The 20,377-nt window shown below is 39.2% G+C and overlaps 1 protein-coding gene across 16 annotated transcripts in view; it reads left to right on the forward strand.

Moving 5' to 3' along the window:
* neb (nebulin) overlaps nt 1-20,377 on the forward strand; it is a 96,262-nt gene that overhangs the window by 71,947 nt on the left and 3,938 nt on the right. For 4 of the 16 annotated variants that reach the window (XM_061793220.1, XM_061793222.1, XM_061793219.1 and 1 more), the window contains 16 exons: nt 2,460-2,564; nt 2,710-2,814; nt 4,158-4,268; nt 6,655-6,765; nt 8,833-8,946; nt 10,036-10,140; nt 10,224-10,328; nt 11,171-11,275; nt 12,031-12,123; nt 13,209-13,301; nt 14,542-14,634; nt 15,261-15,353; nt 17,224-17,316; nt 18,667-18,759; nt 19,637-19,744; nt 20,116-20,302. In XM_061793220.1, the coding sequence (XP_061649204.1) occupies nt 2,460-2,564; nt 2,710-2,814; nt 4,158-4,268; nt 6,655-6,765; nt 8,833-8,946; nt 10,036-10,140; nt 10,224-10,328; nt 11,171-11,275; nt 12,031-12,123; nt 13,209-13,301; nt 14,542-14,634; nt 15,261-15,353; nt 17,224-17,316; nt 18,667-18,759; nt 19,637-19,744; nt 20,116-20,302 (1,714 nt within the window). The remainder of the gene's footprint in view (nt 1-2,459; nt 2,565-2,709; nt 2,815-4,157; nt 4,269-6,654; nt 6,766-8,832; nt 8,947-10,035; nt 10,141-10,223; nt 10,329-11,170; nt 11,276-12,030; nt 12,124-13,208; nt 13,302-14,541; nt 14,635-15,260; nt 15,354-17,223; nt 17,317-18,666; nt 18,760-19,636; nt 19,745-20,115; nt 20,303-20,377) is intronic. The other 12 variants (XM_061793224.1, XM_061793223.1, XM_061793228.1 and 9 more) reach the window with 12 other exon arrangements.

A 20,377-nucleotide genomic window follows, 5' to 3' on the forward strand; every position in this document is an offset into this window, starting at 1 on the left:
TGCCAGAAATATAATACATATTTTAAATTTGTTCTAATTGCCAGACATATGCACATCTGTAATTTGTTTCTTCAGGTAACCATCAGAAATATAATTAGTTTTTTAAATGTACAGTGGGTACGGAAAGTATTCAAACCCCCTTAAATGTTTCACTCTTTGTTATATTGCAGCCATTTGCTAAAATCATTTAAGTTCATTTTTCCCTCATTAATGTACACACAGCATGCCATATTGACAGAAAAAAACAGAATTGTTGAATTTTTTGCAGATTTATTAAAAAAGAAAAACTGAAATATCACACAGCCATAAGTATTCAGACCCTTTGCTCAGTATTTAGTAGAAGCACCCTTTGGAGCTAATACAGCCATGAGCCTTTTTGGGAATGATGCGACAAGGTATTCACACCTGGATTTGGGGATCCTCTGCCATTCCTCCTTGCAGAGCCTCTCCAGTTCTGTCAGGTTGGATGGTGAACGTTGGTGGGCAGCCATTTTCAGGTCTCTCCAGAGATGCTCAATTGGGTTTAAGTCAGGGCTCTAGATGGGCCATTCAAGAACAGTCACGGAGTTGTTCTGAAGCCACTCCTTCGATATTTTAGCTGTGTGCTTAGGGTTGTTGTCTTTTTTGAAGGTGAATCTTCTGCCCAGTCTGAGGTCCAAGTACTGTGGAGAAGGTTTTTGTCCAGGATATCCCTGTACTTGGCCGCATTCATCTTTTCTTCGATTGCAACCAGTTGTCCTGTCCCTGCAGCTGAAAAACACTCCCACAGCACGATGCTGCCACCACCATGCTTCACTGTTGGGATTGTATTGGACAGGTGATGAGCAGTGCCTGGTTTTCTCCACACTTAGAATTAAGGCCAAAAAGGTCTCATCAGACCAAAGAATCTTATTTCTCACCATCTTGGAGTCCTTCAGGTGTTTTTTAGCAAACTCCATGCAGGCTTTCATGTGTCTTGCACTGAGGAGAGGCTTCCGTCGGGCCACTCTGCCATAAAGCCCCGACTGGTGGAGGGCTGCAGTGATGGTTGACTTTCTGGAACTTTCTCCCATCTCCTGAGTGCATCTCTGGACCTCAGCCACAGTGATCTTTGGGTTCTTCTTTACCTCTCTCACCAAGGCTCTTCTCCCCCGATTGCTCAGTTTGGCCGGACAGCCAGCTCGAGGAAGGGTTCTGGTCGTCCCAAACATCTTCCATTTAAGGATTATGGAGGCCACTGTGCTGTTAGGAACCTTAAGTGCAGCAGAATTTTTTTTGTAACCTTGGCAAGCTCTGTGCCTTGCCACAATTCCGTTTCTGAGCTCTTCCTTTGACCTCATGATTCTCATTTGCTCTGACACGCACTGTGAGCTTTAGGGTCTTATATAGACAGGGGTGTGGCTTTCTTAATCAAGTCCAATCAGTATAATCAAAGACAACTGAACTCCAATGAAGGTGTAGAACCATCTTAAGGATGATCAGAAGAAGTGGACAGCAACTGAGTTCAATATATGCGTGTCACAGCAAAGGATCTGAATACTTATGGCTGTGTGATATTTCAGTGTTTCTTTTTTAATAAATCAACAAAAATGTCAACAATTATGTTTTTTTTCTGTCAATATGGGGTGCTGTGTGTACATTAATGAGGAAAAAAATTCCCTTAAATGATTTTAGCAAATGGCTGCAATATAACAAAGAATGAAAAATTTAAGGGGGTCTGAATTCTTTCCATACCCACTGTAATTTAAGCAAGATATGTTTATTTTTTTTATTCTAAGATACATAAATATAATTACTTTTTAATATAATTGGCAGAGATAATTTAATCATAATATAATAATTACATTTTGTTTCATAATTGTCAGAAAATGATCATTAGTTTTTTAATTTCATCAGAAAATATATTTTCATATTTTATTTTTAATATAATAAGCAGAAATTTCATTATTTTAATCTATCTGGAGACATAATAATTTCATTTTGTTTTAAACTGGGCCGCAGAAATATTGTACAGTATTTAATTTACTTTTAATCTGACTGTCAGAAATATAATTAATTTAGCTTTTGCATATAATTGGCAGGAAAAATTTGTTTTAACTGTTTGGCAGAAAAGTATGAATTTTACATATTTTTTATTCTCATTTGTTATGTTTTTTTTAATTCCAATTGTGAGAAATGTAATTATCTAGCCGACAGACATAATCATTTTGTAGAATTTTGTTTTAACCTAATTGGCAAAACTATTAACATACGTAATTATGTTTTCATTAATTGTTTTTGTTTTCATTAATTGTTTTTGTATTAATCCTGTAACTCAAATCATGTGCTTTTATTTATTTATTGATTGATTAAAATCCATTTTAATGCTGTGAGCACTTTCATTTGACATCACTAAGAAGCGCTCAGCCTTTGATTAAACGTTCCCTAGTCGGCGACTTCTTGTTTTTTGATGCTTTATTTGATCGGGCGTTTGGCCGTAGTACTGCTACAAGAGGAAGTTTGAGGAGAGTAGGGGTCACTACCACGTGATTCCCGACACACCCGAGCAGCTCCATCACAAGGAGGCTTCGGAACTGCAGAGCATAGTAAGTCCTACCAAAAAATAAAAAAAGACAAAAACAGCCCGAGATGGCTCCGTCCGTACGTACAGTATTTGTGGGGTGTCTACTTAGCAAAATATAATGTGTTTATTCCATTGTTTCATATTAGTGAAGATATTGGTTTGAACAGGTGAAGTACAAGGAGAAGTACGAGAAGGAGAGGGGCAAGGCCATGCTGGACTTTGAGACGCCGACATACGTGACTGCGAAGGAGGCGCAACACATGCAGAGCCAGGTAAACTTGTTTTGTACGTGTAACGTGGGATCAGACCGTAACGTGTGCAGCCCGGGTGAACACGTGACGTGTGACACGTGACGTGACGTGCGACACGTGTCGTGACGTGTGACATGTGAATGTGACGTGCGACACGTGTTGTGACGTGTGACACGTCACATGTCACGTCATGCCACATCACGTCACGTCATACGTCACGTCATACGTCACGTCACGTGTTCACCCTGTTTGAATGTCTGTTCTATGTCATCATTGCTTTTGTTCCACAGCCTGAATAGCCGGCGGACAATAGATTACATTTAAAGCTGCACATGATTAATTTTTTTTCATTTTATTTTATCTTTTAATTTGATTTCTTAATAAAATTGGCAGTAATATATTTTTTTTGTATTTTTATTTAAATCTCTTCATCAGAAGTAATGATTAATTTTTCATTATTTTATTTTTAATTTAATTGGTGGAAATATGATTTTTATTTTTAATCTACACAAATATAATAATGTAATGATTTAATCCAATTGGTATAAATAGAATTATGTGGTTATATATAATTATTTTATTTTAGTTTTTAAATCAAATTGGCAAAAGTGATTTTTTTTTAATGACTGCAATTGGCTGGCGACCAGTTCAGGGTGTACCCCGCCTCTCGCCCGAAGATAGCTGGGATAGGCTCCAGCACGCCCGCGACCCTAGTGAGGCTGAGCGGTAAAGGAATGGATTAATGGATGATTTTTTTTTTTTAATGAAATCTGACAAAATATAAATTGTTATAGTTTATTTTTTTATGTAAGTCATAGAAATATAATTATTTTATTTGTTAATCAAATGTGTAATAAAATCTTCTATATGATACAAAAAATATATATTTAACTGCAACTTATTTTATTTAACTTTTACATTTTTTTGTATTTAATCTATTGACATAATAATTGAATTATTTTGTATTTGTTATGGTATATGTATTTTCTATTTTATCTCATTTATTTAAATCTAATTGACATAAAAAAATCATCAAATAGATACTCACAATATTAATAAATATTTAATTGTATCATATTTATTTTTCTTGTATTTTTATTTTGTAATTTAATCATCAGAAATATAGTCATTATATTATTAGAATTTTTTTTATCATCTAATTGGAATTAATCTCAATATGATTTGGATTATTCGGATAATCGGGTCATTTTAGAAAACGCAACACACATTATAATTCTCCGGTAGATGCCCAACATATACAAGTACACGCGCACGCATGCGCACACGCGCACACACAGAGTGGCAGCGGGTATGTATGTGACACGCACGTGTGTATGTTCCTGTCTTGTGTTTGCGGCCACTAGAAAGACTATAAGAAGGATTTTGAGGAGACCATGAGGGGCAAGAACCTCTCGGGCTTGGAAGTCACGCCCGCCATGATACATGTCAGGCATGCCACCAAAATAGCCAGTGAGGTAACCAAAGGACCATTTCACCCACCCCCACCCCACCCCACCCTACCCCGCGTACCCCTACCTTCAATCCCCCTGTAATCATACTAGCTCACAACTACGCTCTCTTTCCTCTCTTCACCTTTTTTGTGATGAATCCACATTACACACACTAAACACAAAATGCTAACTAAGTAGCACTAAAGGTGTTTCCTTGCTTTGATAACTAAAATGTGAAAACGACTGGATTTAAAGTCACAGTGCATAACGGCTACGCTCCAGACCGACAGGTTAACCCTATGTATTACGTCATTATGGAAACGTATCGGAAAGTACAACTCCTCAATAAATTCAGTACCTCCCGAGGAGGTCCTTGAATGCACCTTGTGCGCATTCGAAAGTGAAAATATGTTTCAGGTTACTTTCTGATGCATTGACTAGTAGCCCATGTAGTCTTCATTGCTGTTACAATTTTCTGTATTTTCTAACGTGTAAATGCCAAACATTGAGTTTAATGACATACCGTTTGTGTAAAGTGCTAGTGCGCACATTTGTTTGCTGTTAACATGTCACTTTGTGCTAGCATGATTATTGATGAGCCTCACGTGAAGGTGGATTGTTTATGTTGAGTAATGAAATTTTACTGAATACAGTTGTTTATGTAGCATTGGTTCATGACTGTGTACATACTAGATGCATGGTATTGATGCTTTATGATCCTCTTTGTTGTCAGTGCTTTTGCCGTCATCTTGTGGCCTCTACACCCAATTACAAATGATCAATTATTTACAAAGTTTCACTATCGGCGGCACGGCTCAGTCCCAATCTCCTGTGAATAGCGGCGGGGTCACTGTCCACCATTTTTAGACAGAGGTACACGTTAACTGCGGTTGTTTTGACGTAAAAGTCACGCCACAAAAAATGTTTCAAAAACCATTTTTACGTCATTGCTTGAAGGCAACGTTCAATTATTACATTCTGGTGGTTCAATACCTCTCGATTCCACAAAGTTAGGCACTGCTGATTTAAAGCTAGCATACCACATGGATCGTAAATTTTTAACAGAACAACTGTGTCGTTTTGAGCGTTTGTTTACATGACAACAGTGTTTTTAGATACTGAAAGTGTTTTGTTTTTTTCACAGTTTTAAAGGCAGAGAACGCGTGACAGTTTTTTTGCATGCATGAGTAGTGTTTCTTTAATCTGCCACCTACTGGCCTGGCATGCGCATCACACATCATTAGTACGTGGTCATTTTGACCTAACAGTAACAATGTGTCAAGTGGCCGCCATCTTTGTGGAATTTTCTAAAAAAACAAGGAAGGAGCACTCTAAAATCCTCTTTCACAAATAAATTGACGAAAAAACGATTTGTGACTGAAGTACGTGATCTATTCTGCTGCCCACACTACTCACGGAAATTGTTCCATTTAAGTGGAGTTTTTAGGGCAACTGATGTCGTTTGAAAGGTCACGTCCATTTTAACTCGACTTGGGGAACCCCTGAGAATTTCAGCCAGTACGAGCTTCTCGGTGGATATTTCTAACTGAAACTTTGTAGGCAATCGCAGAAGGGGTGCCTTGAGTAGCAGATGGAAAAAAAGGGTAGAGGAGAGATGTTGAGAAATAAACCAGTTTTACTGTTTTTTAATCACATTTTCTATCGGCAATATCCCATAAAAACCTTCCCCAGAAAGGCCATTCCCCCACCCCCCCGCCCCCCTACAAAAAACTAAATTCCTCCATCACCCGTCACCTGATTTTCAAAATTCTTCCTGCATTGTACTCAGGTTGAAGTTGCCATTCCAATCAGACTTGACATTTTGACAGACTGTCATTTTGGGGAAATCTTGTTACATTGTTAGTTACATTTCCGCTACAGGAAATGCTTTAAAAACGTTTTTATGTCATAACGTAATCCGTATTAAAAGTCACTGGTGAATATTTACATTTTGGTGTTCCAGAGTTACGCACTGCTGATTTAAATCTGGCCTACTACTCCGTAGCCCCCAGTTGCCCCTTTACGAAGAACCTACAGCCGAAGAGCTGCCGTTTGTTTGGTGTGTCCGTGTCAGTTACATGTGCATGTTACATTGCAACATTAATCATACCAAGTTTCCAGATTCTCCATGTCCACCTGCATCCACTTTCACTTTGGACCCTTTGCAGCTGCATGCGCTGTGGATTTGGAGGATGTTTTTGAAGTGAAAGTTGTCTTTCCAAGCTGTCTGATCCAAAGTGATTCACTGTTTGTTTTAGGATTCTTTGCCAAAGTCACCAGCATCTCCGTACCAAATTGAATGTTTACTGGCTTTCACCTTAGGGGATGCCGGGTGACTTTGTGCTGGACTATTATTTTTTATTGCCTGGCCTGCCCTCCGCAATCTCTCTGTTCTTTTTCCGTCCTGTAGAAAGAGTACAGGAGGGATCTAGAAGAGGGCGTGAAGGGTAAAGGGCTAACTGTGCTGGAGGAAACTCCCGAGCTTTTGAGAGCAAGGAATGCCACTCAAATCCTGTGCGAGGTACGACCGACTGGCTGGCTGGGGGATGGGACGACGGGCGTCGCAGCCCACCCTTCTTAACTACGCTTTATCGCTGCACTAAAAAAAAAAAAAGGGACAATCTCTTGTGTCCCTGCTTGATGCCATCACTAATGTTTGAACCATCCTTTCTCTTTCTAAATCTAAAAATGAGTGTTCCCTTGCCTTCCCTGTAAAATACTTCTTCTACTTTCTTAATACTCACTATCATTACTTTACTTTCCTGATCTACTGATCACAAGTGAAATTCTGACTACAATATGCCCTTGTAATTTTAAAGGTTTGGTGATTCAATACCAAAGTAGGATGCAAAAATTGACTCTAAAAGGTAGGTTTGGGGGATTTTCGTTGGCTAGTTTTCATACCTTTTCACAACGGTATCGATGAAAACCCGTTTTCACTACCAGAACAAAATAAGGGACGCAAAGCAATGCTTGTCAAAGGTAAACTCGAGCATAAGACATCCGAAAACAAAACAAAAACGGCAAGATGATGATGATGATAATACAAATACAAAAAAACGGATAAAAAGGGGGCGAGATGATTGGAAGTGTCTGCATCCTCGCCCTCACATTAGAAACAAACAAAGAAAACTGTCAAGTTTTCTTTGTACGTTTATTGTTTTTGAGTGTCAAGATTAACAACATTTTCTTCACTTCGCACTCACATTGCAGTTAAACTATGCGGAAATTTCAAACAACAACAGCAATTTGAACAAATCCAAGCTGAAATAACCTCCTGGAGTTCATTCTGTTTACATTTCAATGGACAATTGGAACACAAACGCTTTGATGATATCCTCCAAAAGATGAATAAAAACGGGGAATGATGAAGAAGAAGAAAGCGCTTCTCATCAACAAGTCAAGTTTGCTGTATTGAAAACTTCATTTTGCACTGACAACAGCTCAACTATTTTTAAGTGAAAATTTTTAGTGGCCACTTGAGAAAAAAATGGGACCTTTTGCATTCCATAAGAATTGCCAGCAGAGCTGATTTCTTCTGCCAGACATTTTTGGAAGCATTAAAATAAAAATGACATGTCACGGCGTGACTGTCATGGGGTGACATTTTGGAATGAAAGGCACATAATTTTGCTGAAAATCGTATATTATCACTTAATGTTCTGATTAAAACAAAAGGGATCCTTTCAAGCTTTAATTTGATAGCATAAACAATATTTATAGTTGAAGTACCACTTAACTGGGCTCATCACTAAATTGACAATGAATTAAATAACTCTTCTTAATTTCAAATGTTCTCTTTTTGCAGTATGGCTGATGCAATTTGAATATTCTGTTGAATTACCCTGATCTTGATTCATCTATGTTCAATTTGTTTTCTTCTTCTAAAAACCATTTTTGGTTGACATGTTGAGTGCATTCTGCACAGCAAAATTCATATGAGGGTTTATGAAGGACAGGTTGCTCATGAATTATATCTTCGACACTGTACAACGTGGCAGTTTTTTTTTCACCTTCTGTGATGTTGGAAGTATAAAGAATGACTATCATTTAATGCTAGATTAACAAAGGTATGTTATATTTTTGAAGGGGTAATGACCTGAGTCTACTCAAATATAGAAACCCTTAGGTTCTATTCCAGAAATAGAATAGAAATTGAAAATATCGAGGGTGGACCAATCTTCTGGAATGAATTCTGCTTTTTGTTTTTTGTCTGTATTTGGAGCAAACACTATTTACAGTACAATATTAAATATATCAACCAACATTCCGACCCCACTGAAATCATCATGATTGAAGTTGGGAAATGTGTCCACAATCACAAATTCTTCCTTAACCCACGTTCCCCCAATAACCGCTGTAATATTTACTTTCTTTTCCAGCTTTAACATAAGGTCTGCTGTCCAATTGACCACTTGTGTGTTGTTGTTCTTATTTTAATACCATTTTCCTTAACCCTCTAAGTGTTCTGGTTTTGCAGCCCCCACGCTCAGTGTGAATGAGTAGAAAAGCTCCCTTGATGACTTTAGCTGCCTTTGAGCAAGGCATTGTTTTTTCTTTCCTGTGTCACTTTGTGTGACATTTGCAGAGAGAGTACAAGAAGTCGCTGGAGCAGGAGATTAAAGGCAAAGGATTGCTAGCGTTGGCCACCGACACCCCGGACTTCATGCGGGCGAGGAACGCCACCGACATCCTCAGTCAGGTCAGAACCGATCAATGTTTCCATGGCCAAACAGTTATTTATGCTCTCCGTAAATGTCTTTACCCAATCGGATGTCTCTAGAGATTATCCTGAGTGATTATCTCGTGGTGTGGGGTGTGTTAAGAGTGATGACAATCCCCAATCAGCTCGGAAAATGGTCAGGCCAACAATCGTACATGTTAAACCTGTTCAGTTACAATCCCAAATCCTTCATTGTGTAGTGAACAGATTTTTAATATCATTTGGTGTGGGGTGTGTTAAGAGTGATTTCCCCCAAACCCTCTCAGAAAATGGTCAGGCCAACAATCATAAATGTTAAACCTATTCAGTATTTGCCATCACAAATCCTTGGGTGTGCAGTCAACCTGTTTTTTAACATCTTTAGTGGGATACACATACCTACAATCGGGTCAAATTGGAAGTCACCCTTAACACACTCCATATCATAGGATGATCACTCTTAACACACACCAAACCACAAGATGTAAAAATAATAATAATAGTCAAACACACAAGGATATGCCAGAGTAAATATTGAATTGGTTTAGCATTTGCAATTGTCAGCCCAGGCCCTTTTCCAAGTAGGCCGCTTCTCCTCAGTAGGGTCGCGGGCGTGCTGGAGCCTATCCCAGCTATCATCGGTACACCCTGAACTGGTTGCCAGCCAATCGCAGGGCACATACAAACAAACAACCATTCGCACTCAAATTCACACCTACGGGCAATTTTGAGTCTTCGATCAACCTACCACACATGTTTTTGGGATGTGGGAGGAAACCGGCGTGCCCGGAGAAAACCCACGCAGGCACGGGGAGAACATGCAAACTCTACACAGGCGGGGCCAGGGATTGAACCCGGGTCCTCAGAACTGTGAGGCTGACGCTCTAACCAGTCGCCCACCATCCCGCGGTATGGGTATACACTGCTATCAAATTTCCACAAGACTCAGCAGACTGGATGTACTTTTGCTTTTCCAATGTGGAGACGTTTAGCTGGGAGCCTCAGGTTCTGCCCAACTTGGTCGTTCCTTGATCAAAAGTTGTTACTACGCAAAAACGGTCCAGTAATCTCAATTTTGCCATCCATCAGACCAAGTACAAGCACACGGCTGAGATGGACCGAGCCAGCTACACCACCGTCATCGATACTCCAGACATCATTCACGCTCAGCAGATGAAGAACATCATCAGCCAGGTAGGTTGTCCTCCTCCTCCCTCCCGGCCAATCGGCTCTCGAGTGTCTGTGCAGCACAACCTGAATGTGGTTTCACCCAACAGAAAAAGTACAAGGAAGAGGCAGAGAAGACCATGTCTCAATATGTCCCCGTTCTGGACACCCCTGAGATGCAGAGAGTCCGTGAGAACCAGAAGAACTTCAGCACTGTAAGTAGAATGATGATTTGTAGTCATGCTTCTCAAATTGGGGCCTGGGGGCCCCTTAGGGGGTCTGCGAGTCGTAGCTTGGACGTATACAAAATAGATTGCAATCAGTTACAGGAATTATGTCCTTCTTCTACAAGAATAATAGTATTATGAAATTCACTTGTTAAAATATGACTTTCTTTCATCATTAATTTTGACTTTAATATCTTAATGCTACAATTTTATCAAGGAAAAATACAAACAAAAGGCATACTATTACTGGAATAGTGTACTTTTTTATATTTATATAATATTAGTAGTTATGTTTCATTAAGCACTGGCAAAATATGACTTTATTCTCATAAGATTACGACTTTTTATCCTGAAAAAATATGTCTGTGTTTGTACCAAAAACTTTTTGCAGAAAAAATACTTTATTCTCATATTATTACAACTTTTTCTCTAAAAAAAAATCCCCCCAAAAATCAATGTTTTCATTATGCTTATTATTATTCCTCAATGCAAAAATTATGAATTTATTACTGTAACTTTTCTTTCTCGAAAATAGGCAATTTTTAAATTTCTGTGTTATTTAGGGGTACATAATAGTTATGTTCCAATGTCATTAGGATTATGAGGGAGTGCTTTGAAGAATTTCTCCCCCTGTAAGGGGTCCCTGCACCCAAAAAGTTTGAGAAGGTTTGTGGGTGTACCTGGTTCTTACATTGGTCAGTGGCTCTACCATAATCCTTAATCTACATATATAAATACTTGTTATTTATATGAGACCTAAGAGTATGGATGTTTATTTTGCTGTGAAGTCTTTTCTTTTTTTCTTTTAATTGTGTGTTTTCTTCCCGTAGCTTCAGTACCAGACTGACCTAAAACACATCATAAAGGGCAAAGGGTCTGCTGTAATCACCCCTGAAATTCTTCGCGTTAAAGAAAATACAAAGAATTTCAGCTTGGTATCTACTTCATGATATATATTTTAACACTTGACTGTTAACACAGTTTTTCTTCTTCGTTCATCATCTTTAACCAGATCCTAATCCGTCCATCCTTGCGTTTTTCTTTTTTTTTAAAATAATGACATCATCATGTTAGCAATGCAACGCCGCTAACCCATCCCTTGGCTATTCTCGCCATTGTTTCTTTCTTGTCAGGTTTGATGTAATGCCGTGTGGTGATGGTTTTAATACAGTGGTAACTTGAATTACGAGTTTAATTCATTCTGTGACAAACTGCTAACTCAATTTTTTCGTTTATCAAATAACATTTCCCCATTGAAATGAATTTAAATGCCATTAATCCGTTACAGGCACCAACAAAAACGCTGCCATTTTTCTATTTTTTTACTAAAGAAAATAGCACTGTTTTGTCTAAACACACAATAAAAAGATAAAGAAAATGGAAAGAAAGAAATGTTTCTGACACTTGCTCATAACTCCAATTGTGGCTCGTAGCCCAATGCAAAAAATTCGCAAAGTGAGGGCTCTTAACTTGGAAAAACACGTAAGTCAAGGAACCACTGTACATTTATTTGTTTTGTACAAGTGTTGTTTATCTATAGGTGCTCTCATCGGTGAGGTAAGTACCAAGAAATGATACGAACTGTGCCGACAAATGCTTGGAGATCTCGAATTCGAGTTTTCTGCTCAATAACGAAGAATCAGACTATTTATTGCTTCTGCTTTTGCTTCTCATCCACCCACAAAACAAGATTCAGTATAAAGAGGATTTGGGAAGAGGGACGGCTTTGCCCGAAACCCCAGAGATGGAGAGAGTTAAACGAAACCAGAGGAACGTTAGCACGGTACTCCATCTCGAGTCCTTCATTGAGCCATCTCTCCATATTCCCCTCAAGATATATATGACTTTACTATTCCCTTGACATTCATTGTAATCCAATGCTTCCTAAACTTGGGTTTTCTCTATTAACCATGTTTGTTAATTGGTTCCTGGAATTCCCCCCAAATAGTTCTGTTAACTTGTGGAAACCAGTTGTTGGGACATGTCAAGCAAGCCAGGTCCCAAGAAGACTTTTTTTTTTTTTTCCAGATCTAAGCTCTAGGTGTTGGGGGGGGGGGGGGCAGAAATGGTATGGGACTGGACTGGGTTTGCTAAATCTGTTAAAGCAGTTGTAACTCTGCTTCCATTGTACAAGATCACTGTCGGGACTTAATTTCTGCTGCACCTGAAACTTAATCAGACAGTCGTATGAAATCGGCCCCCCAAATGAGTCGGAGGACTAATTCTGCCTTGAAACTGGTTTTATTCACCCATTTTAAGGCTTGATCAGGACCTTGAGACTTGAGAGCAGCTAGTAGACACGTGTATCATCGTCTTAAGGATGAACTGTTTCCTAAAGATCCTGTTAGGACCTCATATTGATAGCTTTGGAAGGACAAGTTATGGATGCAATATTTTTATCCATGATTCAAGACTTGTTCACACAAGTTAACAAACTCAAGTATTTTGTCTAGGACACCTTCTCATTTGGGTGAATTACCGAGTGAAGGTTCAACAAAATGCAAACCCAGGAATTTGCCCTAACTGGCTTCTTCAAACCAGACTTGTGACTTGAGAACAGATTTATTTTGCTACTAAATGTCCAGAAAATGTCTCCGAATGATTCTGGTCATACCTTATAATAACTGTTTCGGAAAGGATACACTTTGTTATGGATAATTCAAAAGTGGTTCACACAAGTTAACAACCTCAGTTATTTCCCCTCTCTCATGATTTAATGATTAATCCAATCTAAACCTGGAATAATCAACTGTAAAAACAAACTCCAACCGCCTGTTATGAAATGGACACTAATGTGAGTGACTGGATGGACATCTTTGGAAGGTTTGTTTTTGACTTTGTACCTGTATAACATTTTGCAATGGGCAGATACAGTACAAGGATTCTCTGAGTCAAGGCACGGCCATACCAGATCTTCCCGAGGTGAAGCGGGCCCGAGAAACCCAGAAGAATATCAGCTCGGTAGAGGACCAGATCTCCTTATGATCCCTTCTCTTTACTCCCCTTACAATCATCAGCCCTGCAATCCTCTCACCTTCCCAACTCAGAAGTCTAGTACTTCCCATCTTCCATCCTAACTAAAATTCTCGTGTCATCGCTCCTTCCTCTTCACCAGTGTTGGTTAATGTCTTTGTTTGAAAGTGACATTTCTCCAAATGATAACCCCTTCCATATTTCTTCAAATAATCTGCCTGCTTGAAATGTCTTTTTACATCTTTAAGCAAGATTCCAACAAATCCTGTTATTATCTGGTAAGTATAATTTTTGGGCGTTGTATCAACATTTTGTCCGCAGCTTTTAGCATCATACCAAGTCTTTTATAGAGGTTTTCATACATTTTGTGGCATAGCGTTTTTGACTGTCAACCAAGTACAAGAAAAGAAAGACAAGTAGACAAACTAGTTGATTTAGCGACCGAATGCACTTCAATGTAGAGATTTTGTCTTCAGACTACTACCACTAAAAGCCTGTATGGACAGTTATTGGTACTCATGCAGGTCTAGAACATATTGGCTACTTACACTGGCTACACGTTGTTGTCTTAATTAGGACAACAGAAGTCTAATCTCTAAAATTACAACGGTAGAATGCTGCCTTTGATTAGTTTCTTCTTCCCGCATTAAGTTGTATAATGTGGGAGGAGTGTCCTAGCGTCAGTCTTTCTAAAGTCCAAACTAGTCTAAGTTGATATGAAAAAGAGATACAAAGAGATGAGGCACATTGGTATTAGCGATACCAGCGATTCACAGTAGTGGTAATTTTTGGCAAGGACTTGTTACGCACTTTACAGACCCAAAATTTTGGTCCATTATTCACAGTTTTAGCTAGCTCTGTTCCCACAAGTTAACAACTTCAGTCATGTTTTCTTGAGTCATCAGATCTCATTCTGAAATAAACAACTAAACAACAATGTATTTTAAAAATGAGGCAGGCCTGTATTAGAGTCCGTCACCAGAGATTCTGAGAACTGATAGTTTGGGAAAGCACTGTTTCAGTTTTAGACTTGTTCACACAATACTTCAGTCATGTTTTGCTGATTGATCAGCTCTAAACCTGAAATAACCAACTAGATAATAATCTATCTAGAAAACAAACTTTAGCTGCCTGTATTGACATTGACACTAACATTGTGAGTGAATGGATGGATGTGTTTGAATGTTGTCTTTGACTCTGTACCTGTGTAACATTTTTCAACGGGCAGATACAGTACAAGGATTCTCTGACTCAAGCTACGGCCATACCAGATCTCCCCGAGGTGACGCGGGTCCGAGAAACCCAGAAGAATATTAGCTCGGTAGCGGAAAGATCTCCTTATGTCCCAATACTCTTACCCTCTTTACAGTCATCATCCCCTACAATCCTCTCACCTTCCCCAAATGCCTTTCCCAACTCGGAAGTCCAGTACTTCATATCTTCCATTCTAAGAGTCTCGTGTCATCATCCCTCCTCTTGACCGGTGTTGGCTGTTGTTTGGAACTGACTTTTCTCCACATTTTAATCCCTTCCATATTTTCTTAAAGATGCCTGCTTGAAGTCTTTCGGCAAGATCCCGACTGATACTGTTGATAAAAACTGGCTGGTCATCATACATATGGTAGGATTTCAAACACGAGCTATACTATTGACAGTTAGCCGTCGAATTCGCCCAACAGGACAGCTTCAAGCCAAAATCATTGACCTGTTCAATTTCGTCTGTGGGTCCATGGAAAAAAACATTCCCAGCCACCATTGAGTCAGATACCTTAATGTCTTTAAATTAGCACAAAGAGTAGAACAACAATAGACCAATGGTAGATGGATGACCACGCCAGGTCTGTACACCCAAATCCCAGTGTCGGTCGGGCTCTATCTCTTCTAAAAACTACTTTCATTGTCACCATGTTTGATTTTTTTTTTTTTTTTTTTTGTCTCGTTCCAAAGCTGCAATACAAGGAAGATGTGGGACGAGGCACGTCGGTGTCGGAGACGCCAGAGATGGAACGCGTTAGACGCAATCAGCAAAATATTAGCACGGTATCCCCAAAAGAGTGAACCCCAACCTCCCCTCTGGCTCATTTCACTCCCCTTAAAAACCACCGTAACAACTCTCTCTCCAGTCTCATCCAAAGTCTTACCTGGCATTATAACCCCAGTGGCCTAACACGCTTCTTCATTTCCCAGGGTGTTAAAAAAAAAAAAAAAAAAAAAAGCTTAATGTCCTGTTGTGTTCTTTCATACTGTGCTGTGTTTTCTGTTTTAGAATTATTTGTCCCTTGACTGATGCCTGCTCTTTATCTTCTTGAGGTTGATCAAACACAGGGACTCTCTGCACCGCCGCACAGCCATACTTGACCTTTTTTTGTTTTTACTTTTTAACCAAGTATAAACCCTGGAATTCACTTTATATTTTTACTTTTAAACCAAAAGGATTAATTCCCTGTTTAAGTTTGTCAATGAGTAAGACCTTTTTTGTGCGTCCTGTTAAGATAGAAATGTCCCTCCAATTTCGTGTTGAACAGAGACACTGTTGTCGGGGGCTGATTTTTTATTTTTATGTTTTTCTAACTTTCTAACAAAGTATCAGACCTGGAAATCGCTTAAAATGGCTGCTTGAAATTCAAATGGCAGACTTCCTTATCAATTTCGGGCATGGGTCCGTGAGATTTTTTCGTATGTTCTGTTATGATAGACAACACCAACCAGATTCATGTTAATTGGTGAAACTTTTGTCGAGGGCAATTTTTTTTTTTCGGACTTTTTCCAGCCTTCTAACAAAGTACGAACCCTGGAACTAACTGCTTCAAAGCAAATGGCCAACTTCCTGTTCAAGTTCAGTCATACCTCCTTGATACTTGTCGTGCATCCAGTCATACTTGACATGTCTACTCCATTTCATGTTTATCAATGTAACTTTTTTCAGGGGCAGATTTTTGTTGTTGTTTTGTTTGTTTTTTTTACTAACTTTCTGACAAAGTACGATCCCTAAAATTTGCAGCTTCAAGCCAAAATGGCCTACTTCCTGTTTGACTTGAGTCATGAATCTTTTTCAAGTGTCGTGTCATAATAGACATGTCCAGCCAATCTCGTGTTTATCAGGGAAACTGTTTTTTTCTTCTTCACTAACTTTCTATCTAAGAATGAGCCCTGGAATTCGTTGCGTCAAACCTCAATGGTGGACTGCCTGTTATGTTTTAGTCATGGGTTTTTTAGGCTTTTTCACGTCTACATGTGTACCTGTCATGACAGACATGTTCACACAATTTCATGTTGATTGGTAAAACTGTTGTCGGGCGCTAGTTGTTTTTGTAACTTTTCGACAAAGTACAACCCCTAGAATTCGCTACTTCGAAACCAAACGACTGACTTCCTGTTCAATTTCATTCATGGGTCCTTGAGACTTTTTCGTGTGTCCAGCATGCTAGACACGTCCACCCAGTTTCATATTGATCGGAGAACTGTCATCAGGGGGCTGTTTTTTTTTTTCTCTAACTTTCCAACAAAGTACGAGCCCTGGACTTCGCTCCTTAAAACCAAAACGACTGACTTCCTGTTCAATTTCATTCATAAATCCTGGAGACTTTTTCTTGCGTCCGGTCATGCTAGACCTGTCCACCCAATTTCGGGTTAATTGGTGAAACTGTTGTCACGGGCAGATTTTTTTTTTTTTAATATATTTTTGATCAAACTTTCTAACAAAGTACGAGCCCTAAAATACGCAGCTTCATACCAAAATGGTCGACTGTTTAATTTCCCAATTAAGTGTTTCTCGGAGAAACTGGTGTTTATGTGTTAATGTCCTGTTTTTTTTGGGGGGGGGGGTTTTGGGTGCTGTGCTGTGTTGTCTTTTTTAATCCTATTTATTTTGTTTCTTAACTGACACTTGGTCTTTACCTTCTTGGGATAGATAAAATACAGGGACTCCCTGGAAGGTGGCACGGCCATTCCGGACCTGCCGGAAGTGAAGCGGGTCAAACAGACCCAGAGGCACATCAGCTCGGTAGTGGAACGCCACCCGAAAAAAGCGTGTGCTCCTAACAAGAGTGGACAATAGCGACCATTCGCTTCACCCACAAATCTAATCACGCTTGAACTTGCTTCATCCAAGGCGCAGACTTTCCTGAACCTGAACCATCTTCACCTCTTAAACCCTAATACAAACTTCCATCCTCCCACCCTCTAACCCACAGTCCCACTTGACCACAAATGTCAAGTAGCCTGCTAATGTGTGAGGAGTGTTTTGGAGACCCTCATCTTGAATGACTTCATAGCAGGGGTTGGCAAAGGCTGCATTTGATTTTTAGATTAAAAAAAAAAAAAAAAAAAAAAGTTCAAACGTGCTTAAAATAGGTAATTTCTAATATTTTTATTGTTATTTATAATTAATTATAATTAATAAAATGAATGAAAAATGTTAAATGTCTAGTAAATTAGTTAATTTTAAAATAAAGATAATTCTAATAATAAATATAATTTTAATTATTTTTAATTAACTGATTACTTAATGCATAAATACAAATCTTTATCATAATAATAATATGCAGTACGGTAGACGACTGGTTAGCACATCTGTCTCACAGTTCTGAGGACCCGGGTTCAAATCCTGCCTCACCTGTGTGGAGTTTACATGTTCTCCCGTAAGTGTGAATGTGAGTTGGCGGGCGACCAGTTCAGGGTGCACCCCGCCATAGTCAGCTGGGACAGGCTCCAGCACGCCCGCGACCCCCGTGAGGATATGCGGTACAGAAAATGGATGGATGGATAATAATAATAATGTCAAATAGATAATTCTAACAAAATAATAATAATGTCTTATTTTCAATTGTTTGTCTATTCAATTAATCAAATAATGATAAATCAAAGCAATTTAAATGTATATGTAAATGTGTTTATTTCCTAGTCATTTGTATTTTATTTACAATAAATAAGTTCAGCAAATATTTAGTGGGACAAAATGAATAGAGAATTAAAAAAATACATGAATGAATAAATGAAAAAAAGTTTAGTAATTATTAGTTAATTAATGAATTGCATAAATGAAAACCGAAATTAAAAAATGAGTACATTAATGCAACAAATATTACAGGCCTCTTGTACATGAAATGCTCAGTAGGTTCAAGATTGGCCACACTTGTGCACCCCTGCTCTATAGGACCAGTTTCTCAGATGTCGCTTGTATGTCATGAAAAAATATTTAAAAAATGAAAAAAATCTAGCTTTCTGCTTTTGGTGAGCTGTCCAAATAGTCTGGAAGCTTCCTCTGTTGAAAGTAGTCCTATAGCTATGTGATGGTGATGTTGTTTTTTCCTGGTACCCAGTCTGACCACCGCCCCCTTCTTCCCCATTTCAGGTGTTTTATAAGGACAGCTCGGCCAAGGGAACCCCTGTGGTGTTCACTCCAGAGATGGAGCGAGTCAAACGGAACCAAGAGAACATTAGCTCGGTACCTTGAGAAGCACAGCAAGAACAATGTTCCTTTTCTTCTTTTCCCTTTACACAACTTAACTCCTTTGTCTAACGAACATGTCGTCCAAGTCCAGGTGCAGTGTGCAGGATTTAGCGTCTTCGATCAGCCAAGAAGTCATTTGTAGTCCATGACAGTGAACCAATGCCTGTTTGTGACATTTTCTGTACAAAATAACTAAAACTGCTGGCTGAAAACTCTGATGCATAGAAAGGTTCAGATAGGTGGACAGCAGGACTAAAGATAAAGAGGTTTTTTTTGCAATATATGAATCTACGTATCACTGAGTCAAAAATGTCATAAAAAGGCTAGTAGGAAAGTAGTGGTTGGTATTTTGGTTTCATCCACAAGACATTTATTTTATTTTATTTATTAATTTCATAAGATGACTGGTTTTGGGATCAAACTACATTTTTAGGGTTGGCATTTAGTATTTGCACATTTTTGCTCTTCACCGGAGGAGGGAGGGAGTCTTCGTCCCGAACGCTTACGAATAGAAACAGATCCTCAACTAACTGGATCCTCCTAAATCCTTCACACTGGTTCTTGGTATTTATTCCCTGCCCCTCCACCCTAGTCGTTTTAATCCCACACCTGAAGTATATATATGTGCACTTCCACAGCACTAACCTCTTTGTCGTGCAAAACCACGTCTTCTTGTCCCCCGTCCATCCCCTGCTGAATTTTTTGGGATGTTTATTCCTGTTTTTAAATACGCTAATTAATTCATTCTTGTATCCCAGTAACATCTTGGGTCGCTCTTGTCAGTGAGTCCTGTCGCTATCAACTGTTCAAATAGCTACGCTAAAATTTGCCTTCATAGCCACCTCACTGGATTTCCCCACTTTCCTGCCAGGTGCTGTATTCCGACAGCTTCCGCAAGCAGGTCCAGGGCAAGGCCGCCTTCGTTCTGGACACCCCGGAGATGAGGCGTGTCAGAGAAACCCAGCGCATCATATCTGGAGTAAGCCAAGCAATTATTTCTTTTTGGGTAATACATCGCCGAGGTGGGAATAAGTCATAAGTAACTCTCTAGTATTGATCTTCAAGTTTAAAGCAAGTTAGTGTGGAAATAATCAGGCAAGTCAATTTCTCACTAAATTTCAAGCTTATTAAATCAGTACTTGGGTTAGGTAAATCGTAAGTCAAATTGAGACTCATGAATACCAAATAAAACTCAAGTGCAGTCTTTCTTGCTTAGCAGCTAATAGTTGAGCAAATCCCACTTCCTAAAATTGCAAATTAAAGTCTGCCTGGAGTGAAGTCACGGGACTCCAGTCCCCCACAAATGATACATTGATGTTGGACATATGGTGAACCTTATCTGTCTTTCAGGTGCGATACCACGAGGACTTTGAGAAAACCAAGGGCAGCTTTACGCCCACCACCACTGACCTGATAACAGAGCGCGTGAAAAAGAACACGCAGGACTTTAGCGATATCAACTACCGCGGCATCCAGAGGCGCGTAGTAGAGATGGAAAGGAGGCGCGCCGTTGAGCATGACCAGGAGACCATCACTGGTAAGACATCTCAGGGTTACTAGATCAAGACTCTCACGCCTGGTTTACAGTTCTGTGCTACCTTGACTTGTATGT

This window comes from Phyllopteryx taeniolatus, chromosome 12, assembly GCF_024500385.1.
Source record: "Phyllopteryx taeniolatus isolate TA_2022b chromosome 12, UOR_Ptae_1.2, whole genome shotgun sequence".
NCBI classification, from domain to species: Eukaryota; Metazoa; Chordata; class Actinopteri; order Syngnathiformes; family Syngnathidae; genus Phyllopteryx; species Phyllopteryx taeniolatus.